The 23,567-nt window shown below is 41.7% G+C and overlaps 1 protein-coding gene across 3 annotated transcripts in view; it reads left to right on the forward strand.

Moving 5' to 3' along the window:
- Window positions 1-23,567, forward strand: part of LOC128437299 (alpha-1,6-mannosylglycoprotein 6-beta-N-acetylglucosaminyltransferase B) — a 106,910-nt gene that overhangs the window by 52,053 nt on the left and 31,290 nt on the right. For all 3 annotated transcript variants that reach the window (XM_053419390.1, XM_053419392.1, XM_053419391.1), the window contains exon 8: window positions 5,543-5,712. In XM_053419390.1, the coding sequence (XP_053275365.1) occupies window positions 5,543-5,712 (170 nt within the window). The remainder of the gene's footprint in view (window positions 1-5,542; window positions 5,713-23,567) is intronic.

A 23,567-nucleotide genomic window follows, 5' to 3' on the forward strand; every position in this document is an offset into this window, starting at 1 on the left:
TCATTCGAATTTGGTTAAGAACAAAGCAAAATGTAAGACTGTAATTTGAAAGCTTACTTTTCCAAATGCGAACGAAAGCACGATGTGATTAAAACTTCGTAGAGTCCTACAAACTTTTTGCCTTTCCTGTTAAATGTCTTTTCTGCAATGAGTAGACTCATAATCTTTTAGTTAAGAAACAATGATCAATATATTGGGTAATGCAAGAAGGCAGATCAAGCACACATGCTGCCTCGTCTCTCTCAAATGTTTTCCTCCGCCTCCATCTATCTTTAAAATAAGTTAACAAGGGTGGAAATAGTCCTCCGTCACTATGATTGATGTTCTCCTTTCTTGCTGTGCACGGAGGGGATTTGTTATCCTCGATCACGGTTTGTGCGGCTGCTTGAACAGAATATATGCCACACGTCCTACTGCTGCTATCTCAACAGCAGATGTCCTGGTGGTAGTAAGAGAAGGCCTCGCCTGTCAAAAGCTGTTTATCACAATAATTAGCGACGGAAGTAAAAATGTGTTCCTATGTCTCTCTTTAGGATTTTTTTCTGTGTGCGTGCTAATACTGCTGCTACTAGGATATCACTGCAACAAAAGCTAAGGGCAGAGACCCATTTTTTATTTCATTTGAAACTATTTCTGAGTTGAAAATTAAATCTCCGTCTCTTCCAGTCAAATTTACCTTCGTCCCTCAGAGGAGGATTTAATTTAAACTTTAAAATAAGCGCTGTTTGAATTTAATTTACTCTGACCTACTGAGAAACAATGAAGCCGTCTGATGTGAATAGACTGTGGCCTTGCTTGCCTAACCGATGTCTTTGACCAAATCACCGCTTTCAATAGCAACTCCAGCATTCTGCCTCAGTGTGCAGTCGTTGCAGTTCAACTACGGCTCTGTTGATTTGATTCTGTGTCCTTGTTTATCTTTTTCTTTGATTGTAAGGGGAGTTGGATGTTTACTCACAGAACAAATAAATCATTCGAGCAGAGGCGTGAGTATGAAGAGAGAAAGGATCGACAGGGAGAGGAAAAAGCAAGAGGATTCTTTTCAGCTGTCAGCGGCAGACTCAAGGACAGGCAACTCGGAAGCTCAAGTCGAAGCAGAAGATGTTTTCTACCAATATATACAAGAAGCTTGACGGACGTCGGAGAGATTTTGCGTAGTGAAGATGAAGCCTATGTTAAATGTTCTTGGAAATCTCTTTTATTTCGCAGCTAATCTGTCAATTTCCTCAGTGATTGTGAAATTCAGAGAGAACACGATCAACCCTTTGTGCACTTGACTTCAAAGCAGTTTCTGAAAACTCTTTTTTGCCCTTAATCAAAGAGCGCGGGTAAACCCGTTCAATCACTTTACGTAGCTATTATGAAACAGACTGCTGTTCTCTCCTTTCCCCCTTATCAAGTTGACATATTCACCTAAGCTGTGGCATAATGAAAAGCTTTTTTAAAGACAGCAGTGCAGACTCAAAGACAGCGACCTTCACGCCCTGTTACATTACATTTCATTTAGCTGACGCTGGCAACCTGTGGCAAGTGCCTTTGTGTACGTCTGTGCCTGCTTAGTGTGCACTGAGCTGTCAGTGTGTTTGTCAGCATGGGAGAGTTCATTGACCTCTGACTGATGAGATGCAGATAGCGGAGGAGACGAACGGAATCGAAGGTGAAGACAGGAAGTGTGTGTGTGTGTGTGTGTGTGTGTGTGTGTGTGTGTGTGTGTGTGTGTGTGTGTGTGTGTGTGTGTGTGTGTGTGTGTGTGTGTGTGTGTGTGTGTGTGTGTGTGTGTGTGTGTGTGTGTGTGTGTGTGTGAGAAAAAAAAGAGCTGTGTTCAGACATGGACTTTACTCTTGATAATAGACTTTCTCTGAAGGAGCTTTATGTAAGAATGAAAATGTCAGAGTAGGAGGCTGTTGATATTAGTTTCTCCTGCCGGCCCCCTGGTAAAAGCTGGGGATAATGTCCTCTCACTGGAGGATTCTCCACAAGGGAGTGGACATCTTGATGGCGTTTCTCACACGCAAGGTAGAAGACACTGATGAAGATGTCAACAGAGAATTTGGTGACAGGCGCACACACGTGATCTCCACAGCGGTAATTAATAAGCCTCGTCCTGCATGCTGCGCCACCCCTCATCTGAACAATCCAGAGATCTTATATTATTTTGAGCGTGTCTGACCCGGAGAACGTCCTGCTGTGTTGTGCATATGTAAAGGACAAACTTCAGAGAAAGTCGGATCCCTACTGTGCGGATGTCCTCCAGAGTTCATGTGAAAGTGAGAAGGAAAGCGGTTGGAGGAATATGGCAATAAGGGTAGAAGGAAAGACGTGAGGGGAAAGAAAGAAGGGAGAGGACTCTGGAGGGGGGGGTAAGAGAGAAGGTGAAATTAAGGGTAGTGTATTGATGGCTGGCAGTGCCAGCTTGTGTTGCCACCCGTGGACTTCCATCAAACAGCTGCGACCTTCACAAGGGCCACAGTGCATGAGTGAACTGGGTCACGCACGCACACACACACACACACACACACACACACACACAGACACACAGACACACTCAAGCTCATTCAAATCACTTATGGATGCTGAGAAAGGCATCAGCATTCTCGTGTGGTTAGCCAGTTAGTGATGAGTGGAGCAGAGCAGAGCATAAGTGGTACCACATCCTTAAGAGCCACTTCAGCTCCCCTGCTCTCGTATGTAAGCACCAAGGACTTTCCAAGGATTCTTTATCGGAGACAAACATCTGTGTTACAGTACATTTATATCATCAGCACATGTAAGACATGAAACAAGATTTACTTTTCGACAGCCTCTCCCAGATATGTAATCAGGAAACATGTTTCAGTGCAGCGAGGCAGACACCTTGATTTGTGCCATTAAAGTTGAACACACAAGCAGGCAGATGGGATGTTGTGAAGGCGAGCGAAAGGTTTGAGCGTGAGTGTGTTGTCATCGTACTTCTCGGCCTGTCTCCATGGGTTTGGCAGGTCTTTGTGTTCGATTCCCACGGGACAATCGACTGTGGCGAGCAGCTTCAGATCCTGTTAAGAATCTCCCCTGAGCTCTAGGTGAGTGTGTGGGCATCCACGCTGAACACACGCAAACATCCCCAAACACACACAGGGGTCTGACTGGAGCTCACTGATGTGCGTCTGTGTTGCTCTGAAACAAATACAAATGAACAAAAATTGAATCGGCACACACGCACAAACACCATCTGGGAGTGCCATAAGTCCACGGCCTAAAGAGCTCCACTCTCCTGTGTGTGATCGGTTTCCTGGGGGAGGCAGCTGGCCGTCATACAGGAGTTCATGAGGAAGTACAGCTTAAGCTTCAGAGTGAGTCTCTCTGTTGCTCGCTTCCCTTTGTGTTGCTTTCGCAGCCGATCGTGTTCAAGCGAAAGCACAGGCAAATATGTGAGATGGAGTTGGCGTTGAGAGTGTGTACCAGTGATCTGCATCAGCCCACGCTAGTTTCTCTCCCCTCTTCACTCAAGCTATCGATCTCTACTCTGTGATGTAAAGGTTACTTCTCCAGCGTTGGACTGATGTGTTTTCAGTGAACTCCATTCTAATTGTTTTACCAAATACAACAGATTTGAAATGAGCTAATTGAGATAAACACTCACTGTTGGAGAGAAAGTGAAATCCCCCCCTTAGCAGTTTAGCTTATGGGCGCAATTTACGACATTTTGCAGACTGTTATACCTCCCTGCCTTTAACTTTGCATTTGTGTGTGTGAATGCCAGGTTTATAGAATTAAGTCCACAGTTATTCAGCTCTGCTGCCATAATGTAACGTGCAATTTCTCATATCCCTGTGTCGTTGTTGGCTCCCTCTGTCTCGACTTTTGCATGTTGGCCAGTGTTTATGCGATTCACCCTCACCACTGCCATCACCGCTAAGTCAAGAGAGTCAGAAGTATTGGTTTCAAGAATTCTCACTCTTGCCATCTGCCACCCAAACTGTAATTAAATTTCACTTATCTTTCTCATGAAGCAGAAGTTGATAGAGCAGGCTCATTAAATCAGTTTTTCTTCTTTCTTTTTTTTACGCCAGCTGGAGTCTCACTGGAGTTTCACTCTGCTTCACACACACCATTGTCCAACGTTTAACTCACATATTAACCGTGGGACATCAGCGGAATGAGCATTTGTACTGCATGTACAGGGCAGTATACACAACCTCTTAAAACAGTTGCGGCAAATGTAACAATATAAAACCCTGTTCCAGAGGGGCTACCGCTGTTTTCGCTCTGTTTCCGTCTGACTGGATTTCAGCATCATCAAATATGTGATATGCGGGGGCGCTGTTTGTTTTGTGTCCTGTGAGGCCTCATAAGAGGAGCACATTGCAGTAAAAGCTCTCGGAAGCTTCTCATCATTACCTCAGTTGTGCAGGTACAGACTCAGGAGACACATACACCGACCTACTCGCGGAGAGAGAGAGGGAGAGAGCTACAAGGCGAGAAGCCGCCATCAAACCTTTACGGCCAATTCCACAAAGTTGACCCCGAGCTCATTAGGCATGTTGCATGATGGGAGTTGCGGGCTCCGTTTGCCAGCCAAAGCTGCGGGAAGTGTTCAGGCTGCGTTAGCTAATCAGGATTACTCAGCAGAGCAAGGTTTGGACATGGCTCTGTCTAATCCGCTGTGAAAAGCAACGTGTTGCTCATTTCTCGGTGGGTTGCTCTAATTATGCAGTTGCCAGGCGCACGTGTGACAGAACTGTATAGCCTGTAAAAGGCAGAGTTGTAAAATAATGGAACACATTCACTTGCGATCAATTCCTTCACATACTTTATATTTTTCTAAAACAGAAGGGATTTTCCCGTTGGTTGTCAGGGAACTACTTGCAGTAATCTTTATCGACAAATGGTTCACAGGAGAAGAGTTTTACAGTACAGTCCATTATGATGGATTTCCACATGCACATGCTATTCCATTGGGACACGGGGGGATGAGTCATTGAGGATTTCAAAGAATTAGTTTTCAGTTTTCATAATTTCTTTTTGGAAGAGTCTGAAATTCTAATGATTTTAATCCTCAAACTCATTAAAACAGTTTGAACGGCGGAAGCTTAACTTTCAAGGGGCTTAACTTTGCTCACACACACACACGCACACACCGGATATAAATAACATAACATGAATCAGATTTAATTAAATGGACTTAAAAAATAACATGACGGGTATCAGCCAGACATGTCGCTTGTAAATTGTTTAAATTTAACGGGAAAGACTATGGAAACCTACTGTCTTCTCTATAGTTTGCTTATCATCAATTATGGGGGAGTGCGAGTAATTCCCAGACTCTGATATTCCTGTGTGTCCTGGAATCTGTCTACATACCTGTTGAGAGAAAACCGTTTGTTTAATGAGGGAAGAAGACAAAAGGATAACTACTATCCTTTAAGTACATTCAAGCTTTTTCAGGAGTAGATTATTTAGTTTACAGAAATTTTTTTTGCAGTCTGTATAGCTCTCATCTAGAGAGTCCATAGACATTTCATTGGCAACCGCCAAAATACATTATGTCCCTGTCTTTCTCTAGATCCTGGTCCATGTCGGCTTCCTGACGGAGGAGTCTGGAGATGTTTTCAGCCCCAAGGTGCTGAAGGGCGGTCCGCTGGGAGAGATGGTCCAGTGGGCTGACATCCTCACAGCTCTCCACGTCCTGGGACATAACCTGAAGATCTCCATGTCTGTCAAGGAACTGCAGGGGTGAGTCACTGTCTTTTAGCTGCTGATTTGACTTGTTTGTGTTAATAGGCTTTAATTAAGTGATATGAGATATGGTGTCTTTTTGCAGTCATCAAATTAACTCTTTACAGCGAACCAGTCTTTGTTTCTCTGTCAAAAAGAGGAACTAATGAATGTCACTTGTTATTGTAAAAGCCTCAAACACCAGGGCTGTAATAGTAACAGTTATTATTAAAATTGTTGATGATAAAGGATTAACTGCTGAAAACCAGAATAAACCGACATCAGAAATGAGCTTAAGATGAACCTTATCCCAATATCCACCACAATTGTATGGGTAATTCTTTGGGACATGCTCCACCCTTCTTTCAAATGTCACGGTAATCGGTTGAGTAGCTTTTGCCTTATCCTGCTAAATTTCTAAGAAATTCAGACAAAATCGGATATAGTCAGTTAAAGAAACACGTTTGCCTTGAATAGTGTGTTTTATTGATTCGCAGGAGCAAGGCTACCAGTGTGGTACCTTTCTAACGTCACCCTGTGTTATTTAAAGCCCCTGATGACAGCTTTGTCAACAAACCTGTGAACATTTGCTATCCTCCCATTATCACTGTGCTCCTGTGCTCCCTCAGATTTCAGAATGTGTAAGAGAGCATTGTGATCTAATTTCACTTCATCCCCACTTACTGCAGAGATTAGGCAGGAGGCCCCGAGGTCCCGTTGATATATTTGTCGCCATATTGATCCCGTATTGATGCACTCCACAGCATCTGTCAGTGTGACTGCGTTGGTGTGTCTTTTCATCCCCTGCGTCAGCACGCGTACATGATTCTGCTGACGGATAAAGCTGTAGAGCCAACACACACACACACACACACACACACACACACACACACACACACACACACACACACTGAGGGGGGTGGATGGATGTAAATCTATCCTGTTGGGAAAGATCCCTCAGGCTTGTTCTGTCCAGGCTACGCAATATCTACTTCATGGCTTAGACTGAATAAATCACACAGGCCGTCAGGCTGAAGATAGATGGCTAATGTTGAGCAGCAGAATTATGAATAGGTATGAGTGCGAGGGAATCATACGGTAGATAGGCAACGTCTTTGTTCAGTCTTGATTGTGCCAATATTCTTTGTCTTTCTGCCATCACTGATCACTGCGATGACACCACCATAGCGCATAGATCAATATAATGATGTCTGCAGAGACCCCGCACTGTACGCTGCATTTTACGCCCAGCATTCCCTGAGACAACTCTCACAAATCATAGCAGCAGTACTGTATTGACTCGCAGCCTCTGGCAGTCATTTTGTAGACATATAACATGTCTGCAGGGACCAGGACAGAGCGGGAAAATCTAGAGGAATTTTATACTTAAAGAATGAGTTTAGATATGGCAGGGACTCGCACAAAGGCTCTAGTTCATCTGTCAGATTTGAAATGGATGGCATCATTTTCCCTGCGTTCTTGTCACCGGAGTATCTTGGGGCCCACATTTTAAAACCGGGCTCTCTCACAAACCCGGCTGTGATGTTTTTTCCGGCGAGTGTGCAGCAAAATCTAACGTACAATCATGAAGAATTATTTTCTTCCCCTCACCAACATGGCTTCGGAGGGGAAAATGGCCTTGAGCTTTGGATTACTTGGTGAAACAGTGCAATCTTTCTTCAAAGTGCATTTGAATCATGACTCCGTCCTTTTAAAAACACTTGTGTGCCAAATAACACAACAGCTTTGCCTCCTGATGTCATTCTTCCCACATGGTTTGCTGCAGGAAAGTGGAACAAAGACGGTTTATGCTGTGTGTTCTGTTGATGTGTCACTTATATTCTTCTCACACATTTAATTAATTTTGGTTGCTATTATCAATAAGACAAAAAAGGCTTGAACTAAGCTTTCCTGTTAACAAAGATGTACTAGCCCGAAAAAAAAATTATGCAGGCTTTTTTCTCAACAAAACTGTATATGTGTTAACAAACTTAAAGCTATGGTTAAGCTTACATTTCACAGTGGAGCTGATGTTGTAAATGTAACATGAACTCCTACAAAGGATCAATTCAGTTAAACCATCAATGGTTAAATCATTGGGCAAACATATGCCACTATCAGGTGGATACTTTCTGTGTAGTGCTCTCATGCTACAGAGTTTCATCCACATTTTGTGGTAATGATAATTATTATTATCATTTCAATTTTATTGTGCTCCTGCTCCAGTAAAAATCGAAGCAACACATATTCAAGGTCAAAGTTCAAGGTTATGCGACTTCACAACTATCATTACACTGCACTACACATATCACATGAGTCTGGATGAACGGGATGTAAAGTGTAACTTTACTGGTTGGCTGATGACACTTCACGGTGGTAATTGTAGTTTATTGAGACTTCTAAAACAGAGAGATCAAAAAGCTTTCCAAAGGGGAGAACTTTGAAAATATAACCAGCATTATGGGACAAAAAGAGAAAAATTATCAATAAAAGAAAAAGAGGTGATAAAGAAGGCATGAAAGCAAAACAAGCACAAATGCTTTCCAAGGGTGATAACATTGAAAACAGGATCAACAGAACTCACAATGAAAGAAAAGAAAAGATAAGTAATGTGATAAAAATAAGAAGAAAGCCCAAGGCCACAGATCTCGGATAGCTGTTGAGAAAAGCCCTTTTATAAAAGTAAGTTTTGAGACAAGTTGCAAAGGCAGCAACAGAGTCAACACTTTGAATGTCTCACAATTATTTCACACAAAGTGTACTTCAAATCAATCACATTGTAGCTGCTGATGCTGGTGTATTGTGCATTGAGGTCAAGGTATTGTATTTCGGTGTGATGGAAGTAAAGAGCTAGAAATATGTTGTAGATCTTAAAAGCTCCTAATAACTGCTGTGAAATACATCAAGTATTTATACTTTTACACTGATGCTTTTATTTGTTCATCAGGCTCCGTGGTTTCTATCTCCTTTTACTTTCTCTTGTGAAATTGTTCTAAATCTTATCCAACTCTGTAGACATAATGTTATTCATCCTTTGTTCCAATCCTTAAGAATGTGCAACAAGACAAGGCCAGAGGAGATATGAAATATGTTTCACCCTAAAGACAGACAGGTGGAGAGACAGATACAACCAGGCAGCTTCACTTTCCTCAGGGCGACATAAGAACACAACTGAACAAGAAGTGCCGAGAGTCCATCCACCTCCGCAACTCCTCCACTCCTCCACAGTGGTGTGTGTGTCTGTGTGTGTGGGTGGAGGGGGTCATGTGTGTGGTGCAGACCACAATACACTGGCTTCATGGCCACAACTGAGAGCTGTGATTGGCCAGGGAGCTGATGGTAGCTGTAATTGGCCACTGAGGGTCTGCTTCTTTGTGTGTGTAACATACACCTCGATTTCTTTAGTTTCCAGTCAGCTGTGGTCAGGTGGCTGGACACTATTCAGTAGAGAAGCATAAACAGAGCACACAGAGACTCATTAATGTTCTGTTCATATAACAGTAACTTGGGATGCAACATAATGAAGAATAAAACAAAATTATCTGAATTCTACTGCTGGTGATAAAACGCTCTTTATGTATAGAGATTTCATTATTTGTGCATGTTCTAAATGAATGTGATGAATTGCTGCCTCGTGGTCTGCAGGACACAGGGAATCAAGTACATATATTCACTGTTTTTCTGCGACAGCGTAGACGTGTCTCACTCTCAGTGCTGTCACTGCGCAGGTGAAAACGTGTGTGGTGAAGCCGATGGGAAGACAAGGGGAGAACAGGAAAGTGCTGAGTTTGCATAAGTGGAGTTGGGGCAGGAGTCGTGTTATTCAAATATGCAAATAATAGCTCTATGCAGTGGATTCTTTTTTTGTGAAGGCTCATCTCTTTTGCAAATTTTGGACTCATTCATTCCTTCATTTATTCACAAAGCGGAAATTTTACTTGCACCACTTACTTGCCCACACACACCCGCACTCACACGCACCCACCAGTTAATTCAATCCGGATTTTTGCATCTCCCCGTCTTTGCTGAGTGTGCACTCCTCACAATGTGGGCTATCCGAGCGAGCTCGACGAGCTGAGTTCAGTGCCAATTAGATTGAAAAGGCATGTGAGATGTATTAGTGTGAGAGGGAGACCAGACAGAGCTGAGGGAGCCATACGTCACAGGCTGCAGGGTCCAGATGACTGAGGGCTGCACCAGTCATTGTGAAGGTGGATGAGCAGCAGCTTTTTTTGTCTGATCCTGTCCAGACTGTAAGGAGACGTATAGAAAATTAAACTGCACAGTGACAGATCCTGGCACAGGATAAAAAATACTGCAGTGTATGGACCAGAGCACACACAGCAATCACCATGAGGTCTTCAGAAGTAATTATCATACCCCTAAATTTAACCTGGATCTAAGATGCAGCCTATACATATCTGCCTTGGTGAAGAAACGTGTGTTGTTGGCCTTCATAGAAAACTATAAGTGCAGATGTTGGATGTGCATTTTGGAACCTCAGTTGTTACTTTATAACCGAAGGCAGTAAATGAGACATAATGGGTCAGTAGACAGATGAAATTTCTGAAAAGCTAAATTGGAAAGACAAATCAGAAACTGGACAAAATTACATCACAGTCTCTGTTGAAAATAATGTGAAATTAATCAGATTTATATCTAAACACTGTGTTTCTCCAGATTTGCCTTTGTCCGCTAAAGGATGCGATAGTTCATTAAACAGTCCTGTGTCGATGCTGCTCATGTTGCCATTCATTTATTACAAGCCTGTGTTTTACTTGCTTTTACTTTAGTATATGACAACAGTGTTTACTGAAGTTTTTTCAATGATGTTCATATACCTTGTAGCCACTTTGTTTTCCAGTTCTTTATGCTATTAAGCTAAACCACCTATTTTCAAAAGTGACTTCTCGTGGTTTTTAAATGTTCGCTCCCTTCCTCCACTCTCCCATCCCATCACTTCGTCAAACTCGAGGTGTCAAGTTTCATCGTCTCATCCCGACTGTAAAGGTATCGTGTCAGTTGCCATGGAGATCAGAATCTGGGCTCTAGCTGGGGTTAGAGGTGGAGTCACAGCCAATCAACGCTCCCAGTACAGTAGCTGTAGAGAATCTAAAAACGTAAGGCCTCTTCTGTCCCTTATGTCTGCCCATGATTGATACTTTGGTAGAGAGCAGAGATTCAAACTCATTCAAGCCGTCCTCACTTATAAGGCTTTGTTATAAATTGCGATGGTGTTTTGATCACTAAAGAAATGTAATACGAGTTAAATGTTTACCTGCTGCAATAGTGTTGTCAATATAGTTTTCACAGTGCAGTCCGACCCATGAGTGCTGAGTACTGATGTGGTAATCATGTAGTTATAATCCTTAGCACTCATGGGTCGGAACATCAACCTGTTCCAGACATCGCACTTTCAGGCTGTCAGGAAACGTCTGTATTCGACTGTGTACATTACCAGCAAATTTTGTTATCCTCAGTTTTGCTTCCACAGTGGTATTGCTCTGCCTTCTGTGCTGCCTCCTCCTTATATCAGTCAAACCACTGAGCCATTTCATATAATAAGCAAATCTCAAAGAGCATTAGTCTGTCTTTCCCAAAGTTAAATCCCTGCACTGCTTTAAGCTCTTTCTCACAGCAGTGGTAAGCGGCTGAATAGGCTTGTGGTTTATCTAGTGCAATGATTTCAGGTTTACTGTTGACACTGTAGCCTTTATACTGAACTGACAGTGTATCTAGGTTCTATGTTCTGTGCAGAGAAGTTTGGCTTTTATTACATTTGGATGTGCAGCAGTATCAGAGGCCTTTACTGCCTCTAGTGTCAAACCAGGGCAAGTAAGTGTTCCCTTTGGGCCTTCAGCCACATCAGTAGAGCGGTCATGCTCATGTGTGGACTTAATCTACCTATTGGTCTGTATGACTTGTGTGAGAGAGAGAGAGTGTTTTACGGTAAAGAGAAAGTCTCTGTATGCTCCTGTTAGTCCACGTATGTGTGTGTATACTACAGCGGCTAGAGCATCCTGTAGAAGAACTAATGCTAGTTCCCATCATAAGCTCATTGCTATAAATCTGAGGCTTTGGCCCAGAGATGGCTTGCATAACCCAAGAGATTTATGCAAAAAGAGCTATCTACAGAGGTTACGTAACGCCCCGTAAAATCGGATGTGTCTCTGGAGGGGTCTTCAGATTCTCTCGGCGCCACACTTGTTTCATATTCTCCTCTTTGCCTTGTGGGTGCTGTAGTTTGACCATCACTACATCTCTTCACCTTCTTTTCATTCGTTTTTTCCTTCTCTTTTATGTTTTCTAACATAACAGGTTATTTTATTCACTTTTATTTGTTTCTCAATAAGAGTGGACCAAATTACCTTGTTATATAACATATCTAAAGACTTTGAATTTAGACATGTGGACCCTGCACAAGTTTGATTAAGAAAACATGTTTTTCTCTCTGAAATTATACAATGGTACCATGCAGATTAAGTGTGTGGATGTAATGGGTGGTTGTGATATATTTTTTTTTAAGATGTACTTTTTCAGCTTTTTATTTCAGTGTGTTCTGTTCAACATATATCATGTAGTAGAGCCACTATGGTCTCTCAATCAAACAACAACCATCATATACCTAGTTTGATGATGTTGTAAGGCAGCGTGGGATCATGGGAGATGTCATAATAAAGTTTTATTCACGTTAGGCAGCAAAAGCCAATGAATTGTCGTGATCCATTAGCCGTCTAACTGGCTAGTGGTGTACTATTTAGGCTACAAACATATTGTTACCTTGAGTAAAACTGGGATTTCTATAGGTTTGAACGTTGTTGGAAACATTTAGAAAAAAGTAAGTATGCAAGTCAACAAAATATATAACATAGGTTAAGTTGTTTTTTCACATTCAATGTAGAATTGTTACATATCTGTAAGTCCATGAAAAGTCTAGCTCTATGTATCTCTGTGCTCAGGTATCTTGCTCTCATTGTCTCCTTATGTCTCAATCCATCACCCCTCAACTTCACTCCCTCATCTTCCATCATCATAGAAGTAAAGCTTGTAGGGAGACTGGAGTCAGTGACCTCAGTTCCCCTCCTGCTCTCCGACAGCCTGGCTCCAAGCCACCCTATTACACCTAGGCCAGGCAGATAGCAGCGCACAGACATGCACACAAATCCTCTTTAAAACCCCAATCATGCCTCCCTTGCCTCTCCCACACAATTAGGCGTTTCTCACTTTCCTGACACAGCTGGTTTTCTCCTATAGTTTTCATAAGTTAAAGGCCTTTCTGTTCCTTCTGGCTTTGTTGTGTAAGTGAGGAGGGAAACAATTTGGAAAGCAGCTGATGAAACATTTTCACACACGTGGCCGTAAATGCAGCTTCTCCTATTAAAAATATCTAACCTTTGGGTTATGTAAGGAGTGTGTATCCGATCCCTTTATTCAAGAGAACGTGCTGAGCTGTGTGAAACTCTTTTAGGAGACTGGAGGGGTAGCTCCCTATTGTAGGCAAAACTGTAGCGCATTAAAATGTATCATCTCTGTGTGTGTTGGTACGTGGGAAAGAGTGTCAGCGTGTCTCTTTGTTAAAAACTAGAGCGTGCAAATGAGTAGTATGCTTGGTTGGCATCATTTTCTCTGCTTAAAGTGTGTGAGATGGCAAAAACAAACTGAAAGCAACCTCCCCTCCTCTCTTACCTTGTGTCTCCTCACCTTGTTTCTTTCTATCTCTATTCATTCATCCGACTCCTTTCTTAATATCTTTATTTTCTGTTACCCCAAGCTTAATGCGCTTGTTAGGAACTTCCCAGATTTTTACAGCATTTCATCACCCCTGACTCCGAACTCTTTACAGAGACACACACACGCACACACGCACACACACCAGGGTGCACACTTTGTAATGATGTGCTGTTTCCCTTGTCTCAGATTTGTAGCACTGAGGGGGAAAAAACACTATTGGCCCAGAGGGTGACTATCTTTTGTTACTGGTGTTGCTTTGACTCATATCTCCGCATTGGCATTACCTCTAATTGGACTGCATGACACAACTGGGTCTAGGAAACATAAATAGGACAAACGGCTTCTTTGGCTGATTTAGCACATTATTCTGTATGTCTGTATATGCTGGTGCATTTAGTCTTGTATAATTGAGTTTTCACGGCCTTAAACAGGGGGGTAGTTTTATAACATAAGGAAGAGCTGGGTCACAGTTTGAAACAGGGTCTTTATATAAAGATGGACGACATGACAGAACCCCAAAAGTGAAGTCAAAGATTCTCGATGTCCACCTGGTGGTCGGCTGTAGTATAGGTCGTCCCCCCACCGAGGGGGTGCTGTTGGTAGATGTAACATGGACCAAACTAAAGAGTCAAAGTAAACATCAAACACATTTTTCTCAAATAGGGTTCCAGTCATTTTAGATAATTCTTATAACATTGGTATATGTGCTCATTTCACTGGTTATTGTGGTTTTAATTAGTTAATTGATGTTAAAATGTTAATTGATGTAAAAATGATGATTGACAGCTGATCAAGGAGGAACATCGCTACAGCGGCTTCATCCCCTGATCACTGCTCTGCAGACTTTGGCTCTAAATGCACAAGATGGCTACGTTCATATCTAGAACATTTTGCCATAATTTCTAGATTGTGGCTGAGAGGAGCCGTCCATCTTTATATAGTATGATATTTGCACTTCCCACAGCAAGAATCAGCACAGGTGTAACACATAATATTAAGTCCTTTCTCTTTAGCATTTGATAAAAACAGTTAAAAAGATGTAAATTTATCCATCACATATGCCATCATTACTGCTCCCATGTTTAACTGTATCAGTGATACATCTGGGGCTGTAGACTGGTCTGTCACCTGTGATAATGGCACCTAGAGTTTCTCTGAAATTAGCTGTCATTCCTCCTGTCACCTGAGACAGAGAGAAAAGTGGTTCAGGCAGTTTCTACACACGGTCACTAAACGTTTATCTGGTCCCAGCTTGCTGTCACTGCCGACCTTTAATGGTCCTTTTTCACAGCATCCATTTTGCCATAGTAGGTAAACACAGGTCATACTCATCACATTCATTCCATTTCTGTTCTGTTCAGGAATCTTAATCACTTAACCAACACTCATTTACTTGAGTGTGTGTGTGCGTCTCAAATGTGTACTCATTGAATTATGGGAGCATTCACACCTGAACTTGAACCTGTCCACTTGTGATTGGATCGCCGGGGGCAGATGTTGATACTGAACTGGGCCTAAGTATTACCAGTCACGTCTCGTTATCGGGTTACAAGACATGTGAAATGAGTACAAGGGTGAATGTGGTTTGATGGAAATGGAGTCTATGTCTCTTTGGAGAAACAAGTCTCTTTGTAATTTTGGCCCAGTAAATCAATTTGTCTAGAGTGGTTGGGAGAGAAGTGGAGGGTTTCCATCTTCTGTTGTCGAACTAGAAAATGGAGCTGAGGAATGTCTCCCTCTACCAGCTGCAGGGTCCACTGTTGCCTCTGGGTGAACAAAGATACAAAAAAAGAAAAGCTTGACGGACAGGTACAGAAAGGGGATGTGTCTGAGATGAAGTGTGTGTGTGTGTTGTGTTGCGTGTGTGTTGCATGGGAGTGTGTGTGTTGTGTGTGTTGCGTGGGAGTGTGTGTGTTGTGTGTGTTGCATGGGAGTGTGTGTGTTGTGTGTGTTGCATGGGAGGGTGTGTGTTGTGTGTGTTGCATGGGAGTGTGTGTTTCCTCATTCCAGATCCAGGCGCTGAGGGATTTTCAATCTCCTCTTACTGTGCATGGGATGGAAGCAGGGGAGGACAGTTCCAGCTCTGAATAGGTGTCAAGGCCCAGGGACACGATGAGCCGAGCTCCAGTAAAACCGACAATATCAGACATTCATCATCCTCCCTTCCTTCACCAGCTTTATTTTTCAGGAGGATGTGCCTGAGGCGGAGAAGGGAATAAAGAAAAGAACAGAGGAGAAGATGCATTAAATGTAATATCATGTAGAGATGCATCTGGCTTTACACGACAGACGCCATCATTATTCAATGTGATCTGTCCGTCTATCTGTTGGCCCCATTACAGCCTTGTCCCAATCTATAAACCAGGCTAATATTGGCTTGAAAAAAGTGAAAGAACTGGCCAAATTTACTGAGCAAGCGATGATGATATTAAACTATCTAATACGAGATGGGTTGAATTTGGATAATCTTGAAATATTTTGGCCATTTTGACTTCCACAACCAATTCCAATATCGGTTGTACTGTATGAGATCAACATATTATACCTTTCTGGAGAGAAAGAATGTGGATATCATACTCAGATGAGACATGACACAGCTTTTAGTGTTCTTTGTGCCAAAAAAGAAAACACTTAACACAATAAGACATAATTGTTCAACGGGAGATTAGTAAAATGTTTTGCTATTTAACAACTGTTTGTCATTCTTTCCCAATTAAGAAGGGTTCAAAACCACAACCTTTGTACACAACCAGTAAATACTGTCCAGCATCAACCAAAGTTAGCACCAGTCACCCAGACAAGCAGATGCAGCTTAATGTAAATGTGATTTGTTGTTTTTTTGCATCAATGGAAACATGGTTAAAATTGGTGACAGCACTCAGGATATTTTTCAGCCTAGTTATCTCTGTTGGTTTGCTGCAAGGTTTTTATCATCATCTAGTTTTACAGGAGTTCTCAGTAAAACTTGATCCAACTTGTCTGCAAAACTTGCATAAAGAAAATCGTATTAACACAGGGCAAGATAAAGTGTTATCCCAATGCATGATGTGTAGACTTCAGAATGAAGGAAAATGGCATGATTATTCTGACTAATGGTTTTTCTCTACAACAATTTTCAGCACATTTATCAAAACCAAGATAATACTGATAACCATGGAAAATGTTGCTCACTGCAACTCTGTTAAATCTCTACAGTTCAGAACGGTGTGTTGGACGGGTTGTGCTGTAACTGCATTCACCTTATTTTGGATACTCTCCCAATAAATGTATCCAAAATGTACAGGCAAGTAAGATGCCAATAAAAGTGGAGTAACTGACATCATAGATACTGTGGTTGAAGCTGAAAGAATGAATTACATTCCTGGTTTAGGACAAATGGGTGGCTTGAAAGACCATGAACCACATAATGGTTCCTAATTGGTTCTCAGCGCAGTATTGGCTGACCACTGCAGATAAATCAGTGTGCAGCACCTGCAGAGCAAGCACATAGTCATCACTTTTGAGTTTGGGAAAGTATGCAGTCAAACATTAAAAGAACCAGTAGTCAGGATCAGTAGTTACATCATCGTACAACTTTGAAGTTATGCGATCAAATCCAATGGATGTTGTTGTCACATTCTGGTCTATTTTTAACAAATGATCCTTTTTTGACTTTTATTAGTGATTCGCTATGAGCATTACAGCTTACTGTTTTTAACCCAGTCATTGTCAAGTCTTTGTTCATTATCTGCCCATTAGAGGATTTATCTTTATCTGGAGAGCGTCAGTGAGTTAAATGACATTTAAACTAGAGAAACCAATTTATCAACAGTCTGTGCCAAGCGCTTATTAAAATGGGGTCACAAAGCTCTTATTAGCCACATTTTCCTGTAGCAAGCTTGACTGCTTGTTAGATTTGTATCAAAGCCTTTGTTATCTCCACTGTCATTGAAAAGAGCTGCGAGCCCAGTCGAGGGATGATTGGGTTTGGTGTCTCAACCTCACATGTCGTCTTTGGCGTTGTTAATAGTTAAAACGAGAACTAAAAACATTTGGCTCCAAAACGCTGTCACCGTCTCCTCCACCTAATGGCTTAAAAAGCGACGTGCTGTCAAAGCCTGGCTCAAACTGATGTCAGTACACCTGACATCTCTGTGCCATCTCCGGGAGAAAATTGGGCCATCTTAGAGCAGTCAGCCTTGAAATTAGGTTGAGCAAAGAAAGGTGTTGGTTTCACTAAATCTAGATAGATTGCCGTCTTTTCGTTGCCTTTTACGCTTTTTCTGCGTCTTTGTGTTACTGTAGCCTTTTCCTTAATGCATGATATCTCTTAACCCTCTCACTCTATAACGGGTTTGTGCAAAAAATGCGGAAAATAACTGAACTTAAGAAAAGGCAGCTATAAAAGCTCTTTCTCACAGTTATAGGATGCCTACAGTATCATTGTGTTTCTGCTCCATTTTTGTGAAGGACAGATTCTGAGAAGCTTTCCATCTTTGTTAAGTTAATGAGAGAGAGACCAGGACCAGTTTTGTAACAATCACAGCTCCAAGTGATCATTTGGGGTCTTTTCATTCATGTTAATATGGTAAAAAAGTTTTTATCAAATCTGTTGGTAATTTAAGTGTAAATGTCAATAGATACCTTCCGACGAGGTGCATTCAGATACTGTCTGAAATGCTAACGTCCGCTAGCTTAGTCACTTCTGATGGACTTTTAGATGTAAAACTTGGTGTAAATGAAACCAAATGAGCAGCATGAAGGCATGTTGTGTTTTTCTCTCTTCTGTTTTTTATTATGTCTGAAGATAGCTAACTAATCAGCTACACTGTTTACCCCTGAAACTCCGAAACTGATTTGTGGACTCAAACACATAGGGATGAGTAGATAATGAGTGAATTTTCATTTCTGGGTGAACTCAACGTGCAACATGTTCGCGCAAGTGTTTGTGGTCTCAAGTGTGTTTCCATCGGTGTGTGTGAGTTTTTTGTTCCCTGGACTTCGCCCTTCACAACCAATGCCGATTCTTATTGTTCTTGATTTAGTGCGAGATCAAGAGTTGCTGACTAAGGGGAAAATAAGCAGACCACCTGATGCCTGGGGAGCAAGCAGGAGCAGGCTTAATAGCACAGGATGCATATGCAGTACGTGTGTGTGTTTGTGTGAAGTTGCTCATCTGCGAATTCATTTTTCATCCGCAAAAACTGTATTTTCTGTTCTTATTATCCATAGTATAGTTGCCCCTCTCTCTTTTTCAAGTTAAATCACGCACACAAACACACATCCACGCATATACAACCGTTTCCTCAGAAAACTGATACCCCCATTCCTAAATCTCCTTTAAACTCTTAATCTTTTCATCCAACTTTGCCTGATCTTTTCTAGCCTTCTCCTCCTTCCTTCCTTCTTTGCGCCCTTATTCACTGCCCTCGCTCTCTCATTTTTTGTTCCTCTCTCTCTCTCTCTCTCTCTCTGACGAGCTGCCCATGACTTACTTCTCCTTTCACCTTGCTTCCGCATCTCGCCCTATCTCTATCCGTCTCTCTCCCCATGCATCTCTAATGCTCCCTCTCTCCAATGTGGCTCTTCATCTGAGGATTTTATTATCTCTGACAGGGGTGTTGAATTTTTTCCTCTTCCTTCTTTAATCTCTGAGTCATTCTCTCTCTCTCTCTCTCTCTCTCTCTCTCTCTCTCTCTCTCTCTCTCTCTCTCTCTCTCTCTCTCTCTCTCTCCCCCCACCCCCTCCCTCCCCATCTTCCCCCCCTCTCTCTCTCTCTCTCCATGATCCATGATACCTTGCGGCTCCCTTATGGTGCACCCTGCCTTGGATGATAACTGCGGCCTGTCAGCTGCTTCAAGCTTTGCTGTGTATGTTTGTGTGTTTCGGTGCATATGAGTGCTTGTGTGTAAAAGATTTTGTTGAGCGGTGTGTGTGTGTGAGCGTGTGTAGGAGAAACGTTGCCAATATAGATTGCCATCCCCTTGCTGCAATCAAACGCTAATGTGGAAACGGGTGATTACACAAGTCTATGATTATGTTCCGTGTGTGTGTGTGTGTGTGTGTGTGTGTGTGAGAGTGTGTGTGTGTATGTTTGTGTGTCACATACCAATCATTTGGTGATGTGTCACTGCAGGTGAGGATGTGTTCTCTGTATACAACACTGAGAAAACATATGAACGGTAGGTGATGGGAGTTTGTGAGTTATTGCATTTAGTGTGTGTGGGGGGTGTGGCTGTGTGGGTGTGTGTGCCCGACACAAAAGTTGAAGGGCAATTCAATCAGTGCTGTCAGATGAAGTCGCCCCCTGCCCTGACTGACTGACAGAGGGCGAGACGGGTTCAGCAGCCCGTCTGTCAGATAAGCAGTGAGGAGGGTTAGCAGGCAGCAGCTGAGACAGTGAGTGTGTGTCCTGTAAACTTATCACAACACACTGATGGTCATGTTTGGCATCAGATCCACATAAATCTAGATTTTTCTGAGGCCTGTTTCACTTCATATTTGCTGTTTTTACTGGTTAACGCTGTATTTTAAAAGGAAATGCTCATAAATACCTTCTGGTTGAGATCTTTAAAAGAACAAAAAACTGCTCTGGCAGGTTCATCTCTTTTACGCATCAACATTATGCAAATATTTTGACATTCAATGTTTGTCACTGTATTTCAATCTCATATTTGTTTCCACATTTTGCTTTAATTATTCACAACAAATGTAAACCATCTACTGGACATTCCAGGACAACCACATTTCTTATTCTATTCTTATTTCAGAGGCAAAACAACAATGTTGATTAACATTATAACCTCATAACAACAATATTTTTGTTTTGACGTCGTGCTACCTGAACGGCAGAGAATTATCTGCAAATGCATTATACATGAACGATTCTAAATCCTCACGCTGCCGGCAAATAAAACTAATATAGAGAACAATATGGTAATCACTTGTAAGTCCATCCAGGAGAGTGGTCCAACCAGGAAAGCACCTTCAGAGATTAAAGATGGTGTGAAATAGAGCTGCGTGTAACCTTCATCACAACTGGTTTCCAAGATTTTAGCATAAAGCTTTGAGGGAAAAGTTTAGGTGCTTACATACCTAACGATTTTAAAGGAGGGTCATGCAAAAATGTAATTGTTAAACCAGAAAAAACTGTCTTGAAAATGTTGCCTTGGTGTTGCATAGGGGAACATCAAAAAATGTGTCTGCCTTTTAAAGTCGCTGAGTTGAATTTGGTTAAAGTTTATCAGCGTAACATGATGGCAAACTTGTGCAACAGCAGCTTGATCCGCTTATGTGTGAATCCTGGAGGCAGCTGCAGGCGGTATACTACTCCCATTTCAGGACGAGAAGTCCACATACGAGCAGTTCTTAGACTTTTGGTGGAAAATCTGCAAAACTTGGTGCTATGGGCTAGGGCAGGTTAGATTTAGGGGCTAGTGAATGATTGACTTATAACATGAGCAGTAAGCATAAAAAAACTAAGTTCAATTTTAATTATGTCATTGTAATCATATAAACCTGCATTGTTATGTTTAATGAATGGTTAAATAACATTTCTGGTGTTATGAATTCCGAAGTCAAAGCAACATGGCTAAAACTAATGAAATGAACAATGCATGAGTTAACAACACTGTATAATGTTAAAACGGTCAAACATCAATAATATTATATGTGGTGCCTAAATCATTGTTAGGACCAATAAAAAAGATTTGGGCAGGCCCTGGTAACAGAGTATTTACTTTTTTAATTAAAATTTTTTACATATTAAGATACATACACACACACACACACACAAACACACACGATAGGAATAGTAAGATAGTTGTTGTGGCATTAATCTATGCATCAACTTACAGTGACTGGAGACCAAGGAGCAGGAATAAGAGACTTTACCAAGAATCAAGACACACAGAGGTACCTCACAATCCATATGGGCAAGATGACAGTCATTAGTTCTCCTCAAGTAACGCATTGTGTGTTATTTCAAACTGGGCTTTTGTGCGACCGCTAAATTGCTTCTCAGGAAATCAATTCAATCAGATGGTATTGAAGGGAATAGCTACCGTTTATAGCATAACCAGCGACAATTACACACACATGCACACAATTGCAAACACACACATGCAGCATTTCTCTTGGTAACATAATGTTCGTACACTGAGCTTGAGCAGAGTTGTAAGGATTTGCAGCAGAATCAGGTCAAAGTGCTAAAACCAGGATGCAGGGAGAAAACTGTTGAAAGGGTTTAATAGAAAAATTCGTAACAATAATATTAAACGTGCAAGAGCAAATATCCTTTTGACAAGACCGGGGTCTAATCAGAAGTCCAGATTTCTGAGGATGATAATAATATCATACATAAAGGGAGGTAATGTCAACGTAGACGTTTAAACTGTATCCTTTTTTCCCATGATCATCAGAGTTCATATAGCTTATTATGATATAAATATAAAAACCTTCTTATTTATGCAAATATAGAGCAGAAATCACTCATAAAATCAAAGTGTACAAAGCTGTAAAAGTGGAAAAGCTTCTTTTTGTTTTCTAATAATGATGAATTGATTTGAACAACAATATAATAATGAATCATATTTTAAAACCTATAGCATAACATGTAATAAACAAATATTATATTTAGGATATGTCTGAGGAAGCAGGTCAGCACAGACAGAGCATCACGGTTGTAAAATACCTCCTCTCATCCGTTGTCTTCTTGTACAACCACCAAAACACTTCAGTTTGATTAATGAGTGCAGTGGAAGACCTGCTTTTTTCCACGTCCTACACATGTACTTGTATTTCCTGTTGGGCCAGGTTTTGTTCTGTCAAGAGTGGACATTGCCCTGCTCAAAGGTTTTGTGATCACTGGACCGTGGCACATCACTTTCAGACAGTGTGACACCGTCAACAAACACACGAGCAGCAATGTTTTTCTGCAAGACTCTCTGTGTGTATGTCTTTGTGGGTGTGTGGGTGTGTCAGTACTTATATCATAGTGAGGACCATTTGAAACATAGCCCCTTCAGAGTGAGGACATTTTTGGAAAGTGAGCACATTTTGACTGGTCCTCACTTTTGCAATGGGCTTGTTTTTTTTACTGTTAGGGCTAGAATTAGGTTAGTGTTGGGGTTAGGCATTTAGATTGGATGGTTAAGGTTAGGCTAAGGAGCTAGGTAATGTATTATGTCAATGAGTGTCCTCACTAAGATAGAAGTAAAAATGTATGTGCGTGTGTCTGCGTGTGGATGGATGCCAGCGAGGAGTCAAGGGAGCATTGGGTAATTGGACTCCTGTGTGGCATTGCATGGCACTGGGATTGCGACTGGGACGGCTGCCATACTGTGTGTATGGGCCACTGAGGGACACACACATCCACCTCTGACTTCACCCAGGGAATGAAAATCTGGCAAACGTTCAGTTACACACATGCACAAACACATTAACAGACAGCACACGCACACACACGCACATATGCAAAGTGCAGCAACACACATGAAGATATAAATACTTAAACATTGTAGCTGGATGTCAACGTGCACACTTCGCTCGGATAGATTTATCTGTGAAAGTTCCCGCATTGATTTTGCTAGCCCTTAACTTCCACAAACATTTTATTCTTAGTGGCTAAGTAATTCAGCAAAGACTGCAATATTCTTCTTTGCCTCTTAAAACACCAAACCTGCTGCATATTAGGTGTGAAATGTATAATTGAATTCTGTAATATCACAGTCATTATTATGGATTGACCTGTAATCTTCTTTATTGATCAGGTTTTCTCCATAACTCCCTATCATCCATTTTATCGCATCAACATTTGTGCTGACTGAAGTCGCTAAACGGCTGAGTTGCTTTAACCCCTCGACAGAAAAAAGGTAAACCCATTGAGATTAATTCATCAGTCCAGGTTGTACCCATCATCTCGCCCAATGTCTACTGGGATTTGTTCCAAACTCACCAATTCTTCACATGTCCAGCAGTGGACAGCAAATCCAATGTTTTCCAACACTTTTTAGCTTATACCAAAGTTAACATGCTAACCAGCTAGCTCATCGTATCACTGTCCAATACAAGTCACTAGTGTTCAGTAGCGCTGCTCACATGATCACAGGGCATACTACAAACTTTTCTCTCAGTAGGTGATACGGCTGCTCGATTATGGAAAA

This window comes from Pleuronectes platessa, chromosome 3 (genome assembly GCF_947347685.1).
Source record: "Pleuronectes platessa chromosome 3, fPlePla1.1, whole genome shotgun sequence".
In the NCBI taxonomy this organism is placed as follows: domain Eukaryota; kingdom Metazoa; phylum Chordata; class Actinopteri; order Pleuronectiformes; family Pleuronectidae; genus Pleuronectes; species Pleuronectes platessa.